The sequence below is a fragment of the Lepeophtheirus salmonis genome, chromosome 13 (genome assembly GCF_016086655.4).
Source record: "Lepeophtheirus salmonis chromosome 13, UVic_Lsal_1.4, whole genome shotgun sequence".
NCBI lineage: Eukaryota > Metazoa > Arthropoda > Copepoda > Siphonostomatoida > Caligidae > Lepeophtheirus > Lepeophtheirus salmonis.
This window is the reverse complement of record NC_052143.2, coordinates 10,745,547-10,761,235: the sequence shown is the minus strand read 5'-3', so window position 1 is coordinate 10,761,235 and position 15,689 is coordinate 10,745,547. Positions and strand designations below refer to the sequence as shown.

Below are 15,689 nucleotides of genomic sequence, written 5' to 3'. Positions count from 1 at the left end.
TAATATTGATATAAGTACATGTTTACAGTTTTATTTGGCTTTATTTTTTTTGCAAACTCTATCCCTATATATGTACACACACATTTTTAAAAAGATTTTGTTATTGAACATCAGTATTTTTGATATCGGCCATCTTAGGAGCCTAATAACCAAAGCATGTGTGCAATGCACGGCGCTCAAAATTCTTTACCGAATGAGGAAGTGCGCTCATTGGTTTAAATAACGAATGCGCCCAGGAGTCCCCTCATCATTTTAGAAGTGCAATAAAATCACTTTAATTTTCGCTCATTCACATAAGTTTGTATTATTATTTTTTTTTACCTCAAAGGATATTATATCAAAAATTTTAGAGATAAATAATAACTTTGAAGATTGAAGGAATAATAGTTGAAGTTATGTTTGAAGATAAGTAAGAATCTTTTTTCTCATGCTGTATCTGTGACTTTCTGCTGTTTTAGTTGACGAGTTTGCCTCTTATGTAGATGGCCACTCTAAGAACACTCAGATATTGGGTTTTCAGGGACACCACTAGCTCCTTCCTGTGTGGAAATACCGAACGAAGCTAAATCTGAGTTTTGGCTAATTAAGTTTTCCAACTAAAATAGGATTTTTTTATATTTTTATGTAATAAATTGACATTAGATCTCAAAATCTCACTCAAACATAAGTTCAAAAACTTGAGAAACCTTTGTTGAAGCTCATACTAATTATCAGGCTTAACTGAATCATAGTGCACGAAGCTTGTAAAACATATCACTAGTGTTGTGTCGCCCCTTATTTATTCGGCCCAGTCCAGTCTTAGGGACGGTCCTATCAGTCTTTAGTATTGGGATTTTTTTATCAAAAAATCCCGATAGTGTACTGAGCCAAAGAATATATATGAAATATGTATTAAGATTATTGTACATATCTCACAAAACATACAATATAATACGAACATATTATATTGTTACTTAGTTTATGTTATATAATTTATTCCATTATACAACAGAATAATTAAAAGGAGGGAAAACAACCTCATTGAAGTCACGAGGGATCGATTTTACCTTCTTTAAGGATAAACAAGTGAGATTGGATTGGACCGCAGTCCACGGTCCTAAATAAGGACCCACACTACACTAGATATCACTCATTTTTAATTGAGTGGTAGCGGGAGTGGGCTCAGGATTTCTTGAACGGACTAATGCTCTCCTAATAACCAAGTTTGAAAGAATATAAATCCTTGTGTATTAACACTAGGGTGAGCCTGCCCGTTTCACCAACTAATGGGGCGGTGACACATTTGGGCACAAAATGGTGGTGGTCATATAATTTAAAAATTCAAATGAATAATTTTGTTTGTAACTTATTTTGTTTATTTGATTCGAATATTAAAGTCTCTAATTTATTCCAGAACAATAATAAAAAACCCGAGAATCAAAAAAAAAAAAAAAAAAAAAGTGGCAGCCTCCTGGGTTTTATGAAAAAACGTTATGTTTGTCAGAATTACTCTTAAACAGGTGCGGATACTCCCACAGTTACGGATTCTTACAAGACAACTCAACAAATTGCAAAGAAACCATATAATCAGTAACAGTAAGCAATCAACAGATAATCAATGATAAAAAGTTTCTTATAAAAATCTTTGTAAATTAAACTCTGTTCAACTCCATGTCAATGAACTAACCTACTCCTAACTTGCCTAGAGTAAATATCACTGAATACATGCACCAACTACATATCAACTTTAAAATTACTTTACGTCTAAATAATTTAGTATCCTATGTAATATCCAATGCTTATGGCCTATAGATACTTCAAAATATTACCAAAGTAATATGTCAGATTAGTTATACAATGTTACTATTCGGTTTTATTGAACAGATTAAATTCTCATAAGTGCTCATTTTAATTGCAGCAATAAGTGTAAATTGAATTGCAGCAATCCAAGAAGAATTAACTGGCTAATGCAATCTCCCCTTCATATTATTACCTGAAGAATTATTGAACAGATTGAATTCTTACATGTGTACATCCAGGACGAATTAACTAATTAATACAATCTTCCATTTACTTCTTATTTTTAATAGTAGATAGAGCTAGACTATAACAAAAACTGTTGCTAGGCAGCAAAAACGGAGGAGGAAAATAGAAATGTTTATTTTTGTATATATATGTAAGAAATATAGAAAATATAGTTGAGTTCTACCATATATTTAAATATCAAAGTGAGACTGACAAATACAATAACTTAAATGTTTACCCTCTATGCAAAATTTATCTCTTATTACATTCTTATACATGTTTATGTACAGAAAATAAATCAAATATTACATTTGCAAGAATAATGTACTTTTTACTAACTATCCTACTTGTCTCATCTCTAATCATTTCAAAACATTATTTTTAAAGTCATTTGATGATGTTTCATAAATATTTTTTAAAATTATTGTACAAATAACAAGTACATTATGCATCCAACATAGCGTGACTTTCAGCCTATGACGCAATGTGACATAAGCATTGTTAACTTATTAGTAGTTCGTTTACAAACTCCAAGGACAGCGCGTCACCTTGAGTTTAGTATTGTTCATTAGTAGTTTGTTTGCTTATTAAGACAACTTAGTACATACAACTGTGGCATCTTGAGGATACTGATGGTTTTTTAGTTTGTTCATGCTCTGCTTGTGACGTCAGTGAAGACACTCAATACTTCATGCAGGAAAGAAGAAGGGACAAACTAATATATCAAAATGAAGTATCTACCTACATACCAGTATATGCATTTATTTATAGTCTACTATCGGTATAAGTAATCAATTATCAGTAAGAGGCCATGAAATTTTGAGAGGTCATGATCAAAGTACAATTAATGGTTAAAATACGTAATCGCCAATAACTTTGGAACATATTGTGGCATAGAGCTCAAATTGGTGTCCTTTTGTAGGTTTAATAAAAAATTCTTAATATATATTTTTTTAAGGAAAAATGATGATGAGCTGTAGTTTGCTCTCTACCGAGTGCTCTTTACAGTTTATTATAACAAAATAATTAGAAAAATGCAAAAGTACCATTAATGATGTCACAAGGATCGATTTGATCGAGAATATGAATATTATGAATTCACAATAACGTATTTTCAATTATATATCTTTCTCTTTTTGATTTCAAACAAGATAATATAAGGAATTATGTTTTCTAAGAAAAGCTATTAATCATCAACCCCCCTAATACTCCTTCCTAATTCCTGAGCGACTTGATCTTATTTTACCTATTTGCGAATATAAAACAAAATTCAAACCATGAAAAAGTAATTTTCACTTTAAAGAGAAAGTCCTTTCCCTTGCTTGATCATAAAAATGAAATATTTTTACTTATATTTAGGTATTGTTCAAGTTATGATAGGCTCACAGTGCATACATATTATGAGTTCCTGCTAAGTAACAACAAATTAATTTATTAAATTGTCTTCATAATTCATAATGATGGATGAAAAATGACTAATGCCTAATTACTTTTTCCGCAAAAAGGGATTTAACTGCTGAAGTACATAATATATATTGCAACATGAAAATGATTAATTAATACGAATAATATAAATATTGTTATGTATCCTAAATTAGAACACTTTCATACATATTTGATTAAAGTTTTTGTTTTAAAATGTATTTTCCATGAATAATTCATGAGTACATAAAAGCTAAAGTTTTTACTTTTCTAGAATATTTTTTCTTTTCGGATGTAGTTGAAATACTTCCAAAAAATTCCTCAAAAAAGATAGAATTTCAATATTCATACTTTTTTTTAAAATTTTCCTTTAATTGTTCAGATGGAATTGTACTGATTAAGTATAAGTACTACATTAGATTATTAAAATTACTCAATCTGACCTAAAAATTGTCTTCGAATATACATGAAGCATATTCCCTTCTCTAGGAAGTACCGAATATTCACACATTGAGCTCAAGAGAATAATTTTTCCCGATATAGTTGTCCATTGAGTTACGTCGTTCCATTAACTTTCATCATACTTTGAATAACTTGTCAACACCAAAATTAATTCATCACAAAATTTAATTATAAAACCATATGCACATATGATGTATATATTTATAAAAAAACATTTTTTGTTTTGGCAATTGTAGCATTTTCTATAGAAAGTAACAACAACTTTAATTTAATTTAATTTTTTTTTAAATTTACTAAAGAATTTTCTTCGAAATAAACATCTATTTAAAAAAAGAAATGGACGGCATTGAATACTTGAAGGTATTCAGTAATGCTATTATATAGGGATGGGGCCTGGCAATACTTTTATTTGTGAATTGGATGCTGCATATTACTCGCTAAGTGAGTGGCCGGCGTTTAATTACTCGTCTGTAGGTACAATTTAAAAATGTCTTGGGATTTTTATTTATTCACAAGGTATTTATCTTAAATTTATCACTATTGAAGAGTAATTTCGAGTCTTTCCATTTTTTGTATGAGTATTTAAGTACAAATGATGACTGTGGGAACGAAATATGTAGTCCATAGTTTTTGGTAGCTTCAAGAGTTTGTTTAAAAACTCAGCACGAAATGCAAATGTTTAAGTCATATAGGTGGAATAATAGACTCTGTGTTTCCAGTGCTTTTACTAGCCACCAAGGGAATTGGGGAAACTGTTCCATTATAACGTTGTCATTTATCGATGAGAAAATAGTAATGCAATTTTTAATTGTTTTTGTGTCCTTATCTCCACCTGTTCCGTTGCATATTCTCATCCCTCATCCGTAACTTAAGTGCATTATTCCTAAATTATTCTGCACTTCTAAAGGTTGTTTGCAATTAAGCCTATATTGTTGATTACAAATTTACTTACGAGTTTTATAATACCCAATAATCATACGGTTTTACTCGCTTCAAAAATAATCATTAATAGTATCAACAAAAATGCAAATTCCCTCCCCATATTATTTTATGTATATGAACACTCTCAAATTTATAAAAAAAAGTTGTATAGATCCTATATATGAATGCCTATTGAGAACGGGAACATTGAAATCAATATATTTCCCCATGAGACGAATTAATAAGCTTCAAATTAGTTGATTGCATTCTTTTGCAAATACTTTTATAATGAAGTCTCAAATGTTTACTATAATACTTTCTCCTCAAACATGCTCTTTTTAAAAATACCTCATTTTTTAATAAAGATGTACTTTTTTTAATCTTTTTATTATATTTAATTACACATATTAGGGATAGTTTTCTCCTTGTTGTAAACCCCTTATTAAAAAAATGGGAGTAAAAAGTTAAAACCAAATCCAGTTTGTCAATTAAAGCTTTAATTAACTTGAAGTATGAAGTAACTAAAAAAAAAAAAATTGTGTTCCATAGAATCAAACGCTATATAATTTCTACAGCAATAATTGTTCCAAAATTATTTATATCAATAATGGAATCAAGGAATAAACTTATGTATCGAGCACTGTTATTAATTTTGAAATTTGTATAAAAAACCTTTTGATGCTGACTAATCTTGTGGTAGAAGATGACTTCCATTTGTTTTGCAATGACTCCCGTCAAAATTCTACTTGTTTCATTTAAAATTGTTAAGGGCTCTAATGTTCAAATTTTGTACTGTTTCCTTACTTTGGGATTAGTGTAATTTTGGCAATAGTTAATTTGCGAGGAAGTGTTCCATATTTCACTATCGAAGCTACGAACTTAAGAAGATAAACATAAATACATTTGGGACAAGATTCAAAACCTTTCCATGGATTCCATTGGGTCTTGAAGCTTTATTACCCCAAAATTATATTTTATATTGTTTAAAATATTTTGTGATGTAAAAATGGGAATCTGTCCATTGATTTTTGTCTTTATGGGGAACTATATCGTCGTCCTCTAAGTATATATTCGAACTGTTGATGGAAATATTTAAAAATTTCCAATATTTCCACAGGAATTATATTATCTAATATAATTTTTTGAACTCTGACGGGTAATTGAGAGTTCTTAAAGAGCGAACCTCTACTCCTTTGTAAAATAATTTTAGTCTGTATCTAAGTGCTTTTTAAAAATCTTCGTGTTCGACAATCCATTTACGTATTTGGAACTGACGATTTAGCGGCATGGATTGAAGTTTTACTTGTACAATTTTATGTCATATCTACATGATTTTGATTGTTTTTGAATATACTTGGCGACATTAGAGCTAGGTCTATTCTTGAACTGTGACTTCCATTCCTCCAAGATTAATTGTCAGTAGGACTAAGTATCTATATTGAATCTACTAAATTAAGCTTTTGTATAAGTTTGAGTAAGACAAATTGTGCTAGGTGATTGGATTCCTAGTAAATTCATTACATGTCTCTTCATTCCTAGTAGTTTCATTCCTGTAAAATTCATCCCCGGACATTTCATTCCCTCTATGAAGAAGGATATTTTTTATGTTGTCATTCAGTTTATGTTTCTAAACTAATTAGTAGTTTTTGTGTAGGGATGTAGAGGGAGGGCTGGTCATTCGGCACTGGAAATGAATAGTGAGTGATCGATGACCAGTGATAGAAGGACGATTGTTATATAATAACTGTAATTTTCACCAATTTCTTTTTTTCCCCCGTAACTTCTTTTGGTTTTGAATAAATTTAAAGAATGTAATTATTCGTCAAGCTGTTTTTTTGAAACGTCAATCACTTTTTGGTATAGAATGCAACCCCCTATAAAACGGTTTTTGTGTTTTAGGTATAGTATAAACCCCCCGTTTATGTTTACGATATTTGTTTATAATTATATGCAAATTATGTAATTATTTATATAATTAATACTTCAATAAACATTTAAAAGAACTATCCGTGGACCCTGTGGAGCGATTGACAAGAACCCGAAAACTCTGGATTGAAGTTTTATTGACTATGAATGGTCAATTTTTAATGATAACTATTTTTAGATTTTTAAATATTTTATTTTGGCTTATCAACACGTATGCTATTTTAAATGTCTGTATGTAGGTTATTTTGAATGTTAGCTAGGTTGTTTGTTTTAGAAAGTAATTTTTTGCTGTTACTTTTATGATTTCACTTTCCGAATAATAAATTGTCTGAACTCTAGGGCAAGAAAAAAAAATTCAAACACTGTATAGAAAAAAATAATTTAAATTATGTCGAACATAAAAAAAAAGGATGCATATGATAATATTAAGCAGCTGAGGCATAGAATTACAAGTTACAAATACCTACATTTTATAAATATTTTTGAAAGCTTTATATATTAAAGCATTTTTATGTATCTGATAAATGGTATATTGTTAGATATAAGGTAGTATGAGATACAAAGAAAGATATTAGGAAGTTAATTATGATGTAAAAAACATAATGACTGGCAAAAAATGTAGGTTGCTGCCAATAAATTACAAATCAATATTAAATTAACTATTTCTATGGAGAGGTATACGTGATTACAAAGAGTAGGATCCAAATAATAAATAGATTACAAAGAGTAGGATCCAAATAATAAATATATTAAAAATCGAACTCTTAACAAATTTAAATAATTTATCATGCCCTTTCCAATCTATCTGGAGAGTAAAGAACAAATAGAGTAACTAATTTTTCCTTACCGAGGCTCATTTAGATAATATAATATCAGCTGATGCTGGGAGATTTATGCTATATTTAGATTTGGGTCATCCTACAGGGAAAGGAAATTGGTTCAAATTTAGTAAGTGATATTATTGTACTAGACCGGCTCAGAGATGCCATTTAGGATTTGTAACTCAATCCAATTCTGGATTTTGAAGTCAAGATAACTAAAAAGTAATTACAGTACTAAAACAATTAGTTTATACCTTTTTTATTTTATTTTTGTAATAAAAAAAAAAGACATATTCAAAACCTTGGTATTTGGCTTTAAATATTTCAATGTGTTTTTCGAAATTTTAACTTTTTAAGATATAACAAATATATGTCGGACTATAAGATGGATGAATAAGAACCTCCCAACCAAGCTCTCGGAGCTTCTGGTAAGTCAATGTCGATGTGTGCAGCCTAGCGTTATCCTGACAAAACACAATTTCTCTCTTATTGGCTTAAAATGACCGCTTTTGTGCGATGGCTTCCTTCAGACGATCCAATTGTTGACAGTACAATACTAAATTAAGAGTTTGTCCACAGGGGAGCAGCTCATAGTAGATGATTCCCTGGAAACCCCACCTAATAACCAGCAAAATCCTTCTGGCCGTTAATTCTGGCTTAGCCATCGTTTGCATGGCTTACTATATTTGAATAACGACTGTTTTAGCTTGATGTTGTCGTGAGTGGTCCAATTTTCATCACCAGTAACTATCTGCTTCAGAAATGAATCGATTTTGTTGCGATTAAGCAGTGATTCGCATTTGGTCCATGAGGTTTTTTAGTTAACTTGTGTGGCCTGCATAAATCGAGTTTCTTTTTGAATCCATGTGATTTATGTGATTCCAAACGTTGTTTTTTTTTTTGTGCAATTTTTATCTCTTGGGCAATTCAAACAGTGCTTACATGACGGTCGGCTTCGAATATTTCCATAATTTTATCGATGTTATCGATAATTGGTAATCTAGAGCGTAGTGCATCTTTGACATAAAAATTACCAGAACGAAATGTACGAGACCAAAATTGTGCATGATTGGCTGTTACAGTATACAGACCATCAACATCACTTACATTTTAGCCATCTGTCTTGCATTTTATCCTTTATCATAGAAAAACTGTAAAATAAATTGCGTATTTTCTCTTTACTTGTTTCCATCTTTGATGCTCAATTAAACAATACTGAGTCAAGCAATGATAAAATTGTGTCAGAAGTACTTTTAATACGAAAATTATCTTTCGAATGCTATTTAGCTTAACCCCATTGGACTTATACAACGCAAGATATAGATTATTATAGCTTTCTATCCGAAAAAATAATGGATTTCTTTTTGCTAAACCAATTATATTAATTATCTTTCACAGATTTAATATTACCATATAATTCACCATTATTTCATTCAATGTGCTTGCCCTTGTTCTGAACAATTAGGCGTTGACACTTTGTTAGTAATTTTTAGCCAGTATGCAAAACATTTTCCGAATTTTGTTCGATCCTGGTCTCCACGGCTGCTATCCAAGAGTCATGTCTAACCCAGAAAAATGCATTGAAATTCCTGTTGATCATATACTACATTGCAAAGTCAAGGGGTTTAAAATCATGTCAGGACAAAAGTACTCTTAATGGTCTTTAAACCATTTCACTCTACTTTCCATTTGCATAAAATTATATTCTTCTTACAAAATGTTGTCGTAATATTTCTGCCTGGGTAACTGGTTTAGTTGGAACACTTTTTGGCCATGATTTAAAATAAAAAATCAACATATATACGTCAATTTTTTGTGTTATTTAGACATGATTACATTTAATAGTTTTTTTATTAGAATATTGAGGCTTTATCACAGACTTCTCTATAGATTTATTTTTCTATTTTTTAAAATTATTTCTTTTGGCTACTACAATAGCCTCCAAGCAGGACCTAAAGTGCCCGTAAAACTTCTCCATGAAAGCCTCAAACATTGCTACCCACTGTTGCTCAGCAGAGGTCTTGAGATCGTCCAAATTTCGGTGAGGGGTAACACAGGCTTTCTCCTCGACTACACCTCAAATGGCATAGTCGAGGGGGAACATTTTGGAGAGGAGGATGGTCTACTCACGTTTATACTTTAAGCAAGTAAATAATTCTTGCCCCTCTGGACTCGTTATTCAATCTAAAACCCAATAATTACACTGAAATTTAAAAAAGTAAATTCACTTGTGGTTCCAACAATTCCTCATAAATTTAAAGTCTTTGCATGATATTTTTTTTATAGCTTAATTACTTTTTGTGCAGAGTTGAGATTTATATGCAATTTAATGTAACTTTTAAACTATAATATTAAAATATGCTTAAGTAGATGTACATTATACATATGTACATATGTAGAGTATGATTCAACTTTTATGCTAATATCAATTTTTATTCTTTATGAACTCTGAATATCTAGTAAGCACTGCGTAATATGTGTATTAGAGTGGGTCACAAATTTAAAAAAAATAGAACTCGATGATGATAGATATGGGGAAATATTTAATATTATGAAAGACCATTGTGTGTCAAATTTCAGGGCAATTTTGAAATTTCCCAAAATCAGATGCAACTTTGTTTATAGATATTTTAAATATATAAAAGTTGTAGTAAAAATAAAACTTTTATTTTTTGTATAGATGGATTTATTCATGTGTATCTCGCATTTTATAAGTTCAATCAGGGTACATTTGATGGTCTTAGAGAAATAAGACGAAAATACTTCTTAGATAGGTTTGTGATTGTTTGAATCAGGATTCTTTGAGCGCATGTCAAAGATGGACACCAGCAAAATAAAAATTAGCCATAGTTTACAGGTTTTCTTTTATAAAGGGTAAAACACAAGCCAGGTGCCTTAAAATGTAAATAGTGTCTATCGTTCTGATACTGGAACAGCCAATCACGTGCAATTTTGGTTTTGTCGATTCTGTTTCAGTTATTTCGATTTCAATGTTGCAAGACCAATTGCCCAAAATATAGATAAAGTAACAAAAATCAAAAAACCCCCGTCATGTAAGACCTGTTTTGATAAGCAAGAAGATAAACAATAATAGGAAAAAAAAATAACATACAAAAATAAATCCATTAAAAGGATACTCGCTCTGGAAGGTTAGTCGAAATATGGATTAAATGAAGGAAATCGTCTAGTGCGACCGTCATGTAAACACTGTTTTGATTGCCGAGGACATAAAAATAATTTAAAAAAAAACCAAAAAAGAGAAACAACACATAGACATAATGGATTTATTTTTACTTCTCCATCTTTAAAATTTTTTTGTCCTTAATAATATCTATGCATGAAAATTTAATTCCTGGAGAAACTTTTAATTTAACCTATAATGACTATATGGTTCAAGCAATACAATTTATAGGTCCTACTCAATGGGCCTATCGGCAAACTCTGAATCTCACATCCTCAAGCTTATATTTGACACAAATTAAATTTAGCCCGGTTTCAAAATTCGAAAAAATTGATCCAAGCTCCTCAATACATTTACTCTCAATTGAATGTAATATTGACTGACAAGACATCATTGTATTTAATTGAGATGGTTATTCTTTTTTGTAAAGAAAACTCCGTTAGTGTCAAAAAGTTACATATTAATTATTAGTTATATTTATGTTATCGTTGGTTTAATATAATATACAAGTATTCTCACATTATTATATTTTTCCATGTTCATTTTTTCTTCAGATAAATTATGTTACATATACATATTACCAAATAATAAATTATGATTTTATTACTCAAAGTGACTAGGGATACCTATGTAAATATACTATTTTGTATTAGAGCTAAAATTGATAAAACAATTGGTTCAAATGAGGCTATAAACAGTTCTTGTGGTCAATGATGTGTTAGAAAATATAAACTATACTTTAAGAAAATAATTTTTGACAACTTTTTCTTCCGTTATTTTCATAGTAAATATGTACATAATTATGAATTGAAAATATACATGCATTCGAACACTTATGCAAAGTGTGAACATGTTGCTAAGCACAATTTTAAGATTTTTGTGTTCGTTGTTTGAACTAGTATATAGTGAATAGTGTTGAGACTCAGTCCGAGACTTATTCGCTTCGGTCTTAAGTAATTTTTGTCTAGACATTTTTTTGGACATTACTGTGTTCTCAGTCCTATTTTTTCCGGCCTCATTCTATAGACTGATTTTAACCCCATCCCGGTTATACAAGCTGTACAAATAAGAAGCACTTTAAACATCTATTTATACCATTTTTCATCCACAATTCAATTATAAAACTTGTATTTAAAACTCGGCCGATCAAAATATTTTAAATTTTCAGACCAAACCCCAATATTAGTATTTACCCTTGAAACATAATTGCTCTCAAAGGAGAAAAAAAAGTGTGCAAAGTTGATTATTTATTTTATGCAAGGTTTGAATTATCTTTTTACTAAAAAATACTGCCTTAATTACTTACCTATAATATATAACTAAGTACATTTATTTATTATTTTAGTACAAAAAAAAAAAAAAGGCTTAAAAACTATGACCCAACCAATATTATTAATTTTTGAGGGGAAAAAAACTGATTGGTCGATTTTCTTCTCCAAATTAGTCATTGAAATCCGAGAAAAGAGTTAAAATTAATCAAAACTATTGTTATTTGGTATATCGGTGCTGTAGTAGTACCAGACAACCAACTAATTTAAAACATTGAATATTTGTAACGTCATTGCACCATAAAAACTCTGATTATGAAATAGAAAATTACCTTTTAAAAAAGTTTGAGCTTATCCCCCCCCCTTAAATCAATTTAGGTTATTATTGATAGTTGTAAAAGTACCGAAATAACAACATCAACTGCTGTGTTGATTCTTATTAACGATTGACGGCTATAGTCTATTCTAGTTGAGTCTCGATCCAGTCTAGCTCAGTTCTGCATATCAGTCATTAAACTTACAAAGTTTGGTCTGCCACTCAACTTTATTTATTCTTTTTTTAATCAGTTCTAGTATTGACAGTCATCAGGGACGAAAGTCTTAAGAACTAGTCCGAAGAACTGATTGAACCAGTCCTAAAAAATGACCAGATTGCACCAAAAAAAAAAGGACTGGCACAACCCCACGGATGAGTAGGGTGCAAACACTAAACGATAATTTTCATTAATGTCAAGTTTTGAGATGTTACATTCTACAGTTCTTTTGTCTTCTTTTTTTTCATGTTTAAATTCTGGGTTTTTTTATTTTGTATTGAGGGCTGTTGGGGACACCTATTGGATCTTATGCAATATATTTAGTCTTTGGCCAAAAATGAATTTAAAAAAAATTAAATTACATCAATTTAAAGTGATGTCATATACTTTAAATCCAATAAATTGTTTGTCAGGATCAAATACATTAATTAAAAATAAAATAAATTTCACATGTGGGTAATTAATAGTTAAGTAATTAAAATATTTAGTTACTTTCTTTTTAGGAAAGCTGTTGATTTCATTTTATTATATAAAAATTAATATAATTTTTTTGGGAAATAAAATTTCGGTAATCATTAATCAGTATTCACACATTAGATAGTACATTTGAATAATCAAAAAGATGTCTTATGTAAATGTAAATAATATTTATATATGTATAAGTAAATAAATCAATGATATACATTTTCCGATAAGAAACAATTATCTATATAAATTTATGCAACAATAAACAAAACAGTTGACGAGAGACAATGTCATTTGTTTTAAACCTTTAGAGGCTGCAATTTTTTATTTGAGATTAAATACCTATGAAAAGGAAATATTTTTATGTCATACTATAAATAGAAATGTATTTTTTATCAAATATAAAAAAACAATAAATCAATTTGCTTATACTGTGATATATTATATAGAATTGGTTTGAGATATTTTATCAAAAATAAAAGGAAAGGGATTAAGTAAATGATATGTCGAGTTATTGATTGTAATATTTAGAAAAAGTAATTTATTGATTGCTCAAATCCCTATCAAATATTGTTTCTAAGTACATATTAAAAACTAATTATCTTAGAGTACCCTATTTTACTTTACAAAGGCTAAATATCATTTGAATATCTTGTGTCATTTCATATTTTATTTCCCATTACAGTAAATTCTCAATTGTCATTTTTTACCCCAAATTTTGGGGGTGTTTTCGAGTGCTGTTGATACATAAGTAACTACTAAAAGCCCCTCATAACCCCCAATTGTATACAAATCTACCCTTCTTCCTTTTCTCCACCCTCACAAAACAGATCAATTATTAAAAATAATGAAAAAAAAAGAAGAAGATCATAACATCGAGTAAGTATAAGAAGAATAATTGATAGCACTTGTGACTCTAGTGAGAGAGGTTAGCGAGTCCTCCAATAGCTAGGAACACTATATAATGTAAAAAAAAAAAAGAAATCAACAATAAAAATTATAAAGCCAAACTATTTACAATTTTATACGGATGTTCCTAAAGTTATTAAAAAATTCAGAAATTTATTATGGAGGTTCTAAAGAACATTTTTTATATGTTTTTAGAATTTATCTACTTTAAATAGCAAATATAAAAAAGAACGATAAGTTGAGGTTGCCTTTTTTTTCTTATAATTATATATTCATTTAGAAAGGATTTGACAAAATTTAATATTATTTTCTCTAATTTTTATTTTTGATTATATGAAATATAATAATAAGCGTATTCAATATGTACAATGATGCTTTTAGTTTCATATAACTCAACTATTTAAGGGATACAAGTTTTTAATTTGCTAGAATATTCATTCTATTTTGTTGTTAAACACACCCAAAGAAGTAGTCGTAAAACGGAGGATTAAAACATATCCTTATTTGATTATTGTATACTAATTTTACTTTTTAGTGGAGTCAATTTTCCCTCTATGATTTGATAATGATTATCTACAAATCCTTTTAATTTGACGTACGCTCTTTTAGCAGTTAAAATGTAAAAAATCAAAGTCAATAAGACTGCCATTAAAATGGTATGTAAATGTATATCAATACACCCAGTCCTGCTTTCACTATTTATTTTCTTTAACTTTATATACATTTAAAAATACATATATTTTTTGAACGGGAAGGACCAGGAAGAATGATGCTTACCATGGACTGTACAACAAATGAAGAATTAACTAATAACATCCTTGATTTTCTGCCTCAGAAAATGTCAAAAAAGGACGTTGCTTTATAATTGAGTATTGAAAGGGTAAATTTTGGATTATCTAACTCTCACTGCACATTTTATATGACCATTACATAGTGTCTCAAGTTGAACTTATTTCTATAGCTAGTACTGACAAAGTATACAATGTTTACATACACAAATATATGTATGTATGTAACTCTGAGGTACAATTTTGCTCAATAAACTAAAGTGAGGAAGGAACGTCCGCGAATCGAGGAATAACACACTCGACATTTAACAGAAGAAGAAGGAGTGAGGGAAATATAGGGGAAAAGCATGCAGACTACTATAGACGAGCATGAGAGAAGCTGGAGAAAGCTTTTTTTTTTTTTTTTTTTTATTTTAATTATAAGATAAAGATTCGGTTTTATGTAATTCTTTAATATCATTTACGACTTGTTACGACCTTAGAAAACAATTCTTGCATTAAAACAATAATTAAATGCATTCAAATATTTAAATAGAAATGTGTTTGAAGCATATCCATTGGTTTTTCATGCCTTGATTCCTATAATATATACAAATAATAGTTATTTCCCCTTATAGAAAGTTATTGCATTATTTTTTGCCGCGGTCAATTATTACTTTATTTTTACTTTTAAGTAATTCCTAGACTCGGGCTCAATAATAAAGACGCCAGGAATAAATAGTACATCAACTGTTTTAAACTACTGTGTTTATACATAAATATTTATGGGAACTGGGTCGAGATACTATCTTTTTGGCAGTGTTTAGTCGTGTGATAGCTTACCATCAGATCTACCGGTTTTTATTTCACCCTTCTCTTATTTGACGTTTCGTTTTGTCGATATCGTTATTAATGTATTTTTTCATTATTTGTTTAATAAAATGTAGGATAAGTTCTTCATTAATTAATATATATTATGTACATTCAAAAAGGGGAAGGGAGGTAAAATA

General features: G+C 29.4%; 1 protein-coding gene across 1 annotated transcript in view; it reads right to left on the bottom strand.

Moving 5' to 3' along the window:
• LOC121128248 (uncharacterized) overlaps positions 1–15,026 on the bottom strand; it is a 46,734-nt gene extending 31,708 nt beyond the window's left edge. The window contains exon 1 of the mRNA XM_040723831.2: positions 14,690–15,026. Coding sequence (XP_040579765.1) covers positions 14,690–14,728 — 39 coding nt within the window. The 5' untranslated portion in view covers positions 14,729–15,026. The remainder of the gene's footprint in view (positions 1–14,689) is intronic.
• Between the last annotated feature and the right edge of the window lie 663 nt (positions 15,027–15,689).